At 44.2% G+C, this 5,594-nt stretch overlaps 1 protein-coding gene across 1 annotated transcript; it reads left to right on the forward strand.

Annotated features, from left to right (window-relative positions):
• Positions 1-540: 540 nt before the first annotated feature.
• LOC124640457 (probable phospholipase A1 magnifin) lies at positions 541-5,241 on the forward strand. Its single transcript, XM_047178234.1, has 2 exons — positions 541-1,603; positions 4,124-5,241. The coding sequence occupies exons 1-2, from the start codon at positions 1,114-1,116 to the stop codon at positions 5,059-5,061; spliced, it is 1,428 nt and encodes a 475-aa protein (XP_047034190.1). The 5' UTR covers positions 541-1,113; the 3' UTR covers positions 5,062-5,241.
• The last annotated feature ends 353 nt before the right edge of the window (positions 5,242-5,594 follow it).

Genomic DNA, 5,594 nt, shown 5'->3' on the forward strand with positions numbered 1-5,594 from the left:
GTTTTCGGACTATTTTAGAAAAGCAAAAAATAAGTGTTTTGATCTTTGGCAGGAGTATTTTGACGAAAGGTCAAAAGAAAAGGGGATTTGGTATCGGACTATCCAGTCAGAGATTCCTCGGGTTCCATGGATTGATTGTGATCTCAATAAAATTTTAGTCACTATTGCTTTAAGGCTTCGCTCCGGACATATTCCATCAAATAAGTTTAACTATTTAATGAAAAAAGTTCCGTCGCCATGTTGTGATTCATGCGGAGTGGTCGAGGATGTCTTCCATATCTTGATGGAATGTGCCCGGAATGAAAATATTAGGATCCACATTTTGGGATGGCAAAGAACGAATGACATCGGTTTCTGTAACGCTGTTCTTGCTTATCCAACATCCGACGGAGCGAAACATTTGTATCAATTAGTTATAAGTAGTTAGATCGTAAGCTATATAAGTACTATTATAATCATTGTTTATCTCGAACTGGGCGATGTGGTCGCTAAGCGACAAAGCCCTTTAAATAAATTAAAAAAAAAAAAAAAAAAAACTTGTTAAGGTTTACAATGTCACTGTTTACTTCGCACTGAACCACTGCATGGGCTGTGAGGTCAAAAGGTTACAATGTGCCTAATTTATTGATTTTTTAGAGGAAAATTTTGGTGGCAATCGACTAAATATAGAAATGATCAAATGATGTTTTTAATTAATATCTTTACCTGTTTACAAGTAGATATATTTTAATAAGGTAAAGTCCAGCTGTTTAATTATACAGAACACCGGTCGGACACACATCACATCTCAGCAGTGTTTTTACAGCTATCATTATTCTTAATGCCTAAGTTTTTATAGCGCAACAAAAAACGGTCGCAAAAACTACATGATTTATATAAATACAATACATAATAAAATGTTGGCGAAATTTATAACTTTAGCACTAAACGCAAACGCAGAAGGTTCACGCAGTGGAAGGAGAAATTAACTGCTCGGGCAGTCATTCATTTACAGCCGCAGGCCCCGGGCTGCAAGGCAACTCACTTTTCCGCTGACTGTATCTTCAGTATCTACTTAAGAAATCCAACATGGAAAACCCACATCTTACTCGTGTCAGGATTCAAACTTAGCTCATGATTGCTCTAGAAATTAGTGGTATAGTTAGGCAAATATTATATCTCATTGGAAGAACATTTTTATTATTTGCCTCGCAAGCGACGTGCTCAGCTGGTCTCATGCATTTTCTTTCCAATGCACCGTCGTGCTATCGTCGCGTAGATGTGTGCGCGTGTGTGCGTGAGTTCCGCACACGAGCACATGTCCGGCCGGTATTAGGAGTGGATCTTCTAAAGTGGGTGTCACAGTCGGTCCGAGGTTCAGTATCAAGGCACCGCGGCCGATGCTCGCAGTTTATAACTAAGAGTTGCGTCAGCGCGGGCGCAGTGGTGGGCATGCGACGCGCGCACTCGGCAGCAGGTCTCGCGGCGCTCGCGCTGCTGGTGGCGGCGACTGCGGCGCCGGGCAGCACCCCCGCGCCCGACGCGCTCTCCGTGCTGGGCGCCATCCTGCCGCCCTTCGTCAGCCAGCGCTTCGACGAGCTGGTGAAGGCAGCCTCCGCCACCTGTACGTGTCTCCCTTGTTCTCACGGTTCAGTGTAGTGATTGGTGCTGTGTGCTCGTGTCACTCGTCGTTCTCTGAAATCGTGTCCCCAGTATGGAGTACAGTAATACTGACTCGATACGCGATCTGCGTATAAGCACATATCATCCATGCATAATCCATCATCATGATTATTTAGAAAGCCGCTGTAGATAAAATTTTCATAAGTTATTAATCCGATCGATCTATTGTACCTAGGTACCAAAACAAATCATTCAATTCTTAACTTACAAAAATAGGTAGATACTTACTCCGATTGATTTCTATTGGTTTAATTGTTAATTGGTATAAACTTTTCATGCAAGTAAATATAAGTTTATTACCTGAACTAAACCAAACGTGGACGTAACGTTGACTTCGGTAGAAAATTGGACACACTGCTCGTACAGTTACGGTTCATTATAATACCTTTGAGCAGCGAGCAGTAACTCTAATTTATCTTCATTTCACACTTATGGGACATGCTCAGCATGTAAGCTGGTTTTAAGTATCTAAACTGCACTCAAAACATCAAACAAGGGGGACCTATAATTTTTACACCCCTTGTAACTTACATTAGAACGGTGAAATTAAGATTTTACTTGTAAGAAAAATATTCACCTTGAATACCTAAGTGATCATGGGGTGATCATTCTTTATCGTCAGAGGAGCTGTCCTTGCTCTAAACGGCGACACAATAATCACGTCGATATTGACAATGATCATGACAGGAACGCATTGCTGAGTCCCCGAGCACTTGTCTCTCCGTGAAGCAGGCGCTGGTTAGTTGCAGTGCACAAGTTAACGTCCCGTAAGCCGCTTACCGGACGTTGCCTTCAGAAAGATGTACTGTAATCGGATTCATCACCGCGGTGCTGAGGACAATCTCCATTAACTGAATCCTTACTTTATCGTCGATATAAGCTGTGCCCGTTGTCTTGTTGTGCCGAGCTCTAGCTGTACTCATTTAGGTATCGCGATGGATTGTAGGTCTGATTGTGTAGTGTAGGCATTGATATATAGTTGGGTATCTATCTGACGTACTGTGATAGAGCTCACATTTATTTGTGAGATTACTTAACTAAAAGTAAACAGTGGTCTCGGAATAGAATTAAACACTTACCTTCTTACCACAAAAACTTTTAAACGTCAGTTTATGCCTTGTCTAAAAAAATGTCAAATTATGACGTTGACATATGGTTCATTTTGCAGCCAAAATTTTATTAGACAAGTGTAAAACAGTGGTTAAAGTTTTTGTAGTAAGGCCATTACCCCCTTACCTTTAAAAATCTCTAATCACCTTCTAAGCAACATTTTACCTAATCACTACTTAAAGCCTTAGGGCTTTAAGTAGTGATAGTGGCTTTAAGTAGATTAAATGTTAGTTAAGACATGCTTAAGCAACGTTTATAAGTAAGATTTTTCTTAAACAGCCTTAAGTATTACTTATTATTTAATTCACGTTTATAAGTAAGGCTGTTATTACCGACAACCTCCAGACAACGATCAAACTACAACGTTCCAAGACGACACTTGAACCAATTGGGTACTTCATGGCTTATAAATAAAATATTAAATTCCACCCAAAAAACCCTGACAAAACATTTTGCGTGGTATTAAATTAATTAATGTATTCACAAAGAACCTTAATGGATTCGAATCTTTTGGTACAAAGGTTGTGAACGAATGTATAAGATAAAGGTCAATGTTAGTAAGTTGAATAACACAAACTCCCGCAGAGGACAAGAGGCGTGGGCGCGCGACCAGCCTCGCCTGAGCCGCGCTTACACGCACAGCCGCAGACACTACCACTGCCGATACAAGTCCACGAGGGCCACCTTACACTGGACATCGCGCTCAAACAATGTACAAATGCGTGATTTATTAACAATAACCGTGGATTATATTGAAACTCAGTAAACATTATAATCAGAAAAACCTTACGATCATGTTACTTGACTCGTTTTGCATTTTTAATTAAAAGCTAACATTCGTCATTTGACAAGCTCGTCAAACTCAAGTTTATATACATGAGGACGAATTTTCTCAGTTTTAACTGCCTTAAATTTTAGGCCTTTTTGCTTACACACTTAACCGGTTAGATAAATGACAATTATTTAGTACCTACTACGATATGAAACATTAAATCCTAAATCATGGTATAAACATCGTAGACCGCTAGGTAAATGGAGAGAGAATAGATGGGATGGCAAAAGATGATGTGACCCGCTTAAATAGCGTGACACAGGATTAATGCATTTGAAATATTGTACTCGAGACGGATGCTAATAATACCTTGGACAGCAAAACGCACCAACATATGAATCCTATCCAAGCTCCAAAATAAAACTCACCTGGCCACAATATACAACGCCTCCTGCCACATGTCGGTAAAGTTTCGTCGTCTTCAAAGCTTCACACGGTTATAATATATAATATATGTTAAGCATAGCCCCGGCAGATATTTTGTACGACTCTATTAACAAACTGTTATGTCTGTTGCAGGTGAGGTGCTCCCGCAGCAGCTGCTGTTCTCGCGCACGTCGCTGGAGGCGGCGCAGACGCCGCTGCTGAAGTACTCGCGCGGGCGGCGGCGCGCCGTGACAGTGGTGGGCGCGCTGCGGCCACGCCGCGCCGGCGACGCGCTCGTGCTGTACGTGCCGGGCTGGTGGAACACGCCCAGCGACCCCTCCTCGCGCGCCATCCTCGAGGCGCTGCTCACGCGCCACGCCGCCGTGCACATGCTCGACACGCGCCTCTCCTTCTGCCGCGGCTACGTCGCCTCCGTCTCCAACGTTATGCCGCTCTCGCACTTACTATACAGCTTCATCAAAGGTCTGCACAAATCGGGCTACCCCGTGTCCTCAATACATATCATAGGGTTCAGTTTGGGCGCACACGTCGCCGGCCTTACCGGAAAACTGGTGAGGAAGAAACTGAACGCCACATTGGGGCGTATCACTGCGCTGGACCCGGCGCGGCCGTGCTTCGCGCGCACGGAGTTCCGACTGGACAAGCGCGACGCGCAGTTCGTGCAGGTGGTGCACTCCAGCAGCGGCGTGCTCGGGCTCGAGGAGCCGGTGGGGCACGCCGACGTGTACGTGAACGGCGTGAGCAGTAAGCAGCCCGAGTGCCGCGACCGCAGCATCAGCCTCGAGTGCGACCACGCGCAGGCCTGGAAGCTGTACTCGGCGTCGGTGACGGACGAAGCCTCGCTGACTGGTCGCCGCTGCGCCTCTTGGGACGAGCTGATGCAGGGCCGGTGCAGCGGCGAGGAGGCCGTGCTCGGCTACTCGTGCAGCGACACACAGCACGGCATGTTCCTCTATAAGTCGAAGGATACACTCGACGCCAAGCCGAGAGAAGTGCAAGCCTTCAACCCTTTTAACATACTGAGATGGCCGTTCAACACTTGGCGAAGTAATAATAACGAGAAACTATAATGATGCATTTTGTGACGGTGAGTTGTTACAATTAGGTAGTTTCAGAAACATTGGGAAGTGTAGTGACTACTTCTGCGGCTGACTTGTCATAAGTATGTAAGTAAAGTACACATCATTGTGATTGCGTGACTGTGATATTAATTAAGTTTAAAGTAAAAATAAATACATTAAAAAAAACAATTCAAACGTGTTTTTTATGCATCTGTAGCGCCATCTCGTATCAGTTCCTAGAATCCGCGTAGTATGCGGCTATGCGTACATAGATAGTTTTATATTTTTATGCAGCGTTACAACAACTATCCGCTTGGTGGAGCTACGCGCGACCGTACTTAGTCAAGATTGATGGCCAGGGTTTGCTAACCATTAAGTTGGACAGAGATTTGTGCGACGGATATTTACATTATTTATTTAAGCAGACACATAAATTGCGGCTATTTGTCGGTCACTAGCTTCAAGAAACCACTACAGCTGGTGCCAGTGCACCGGGTTGCTCCGGTTTGCTCTACCAAGTCAATCCGAGCGTGTTTATCTTT

The sequence above is a fragment of the Helicoverpa zea genome, chromosome 20 (genome assembly GCF_022581195.2).
Source record: "Helicoverpa zea isolate HzStark_Cry1AcR chromosome 20, ilHelZeax1.1, whole genome shotgun sequence".
NCBI lineage: Eukaryota > Metazoa > Arthropoda > Insecta > Lepidoptera > Noctuidae > Helicoverpa > Helicoverpa zea.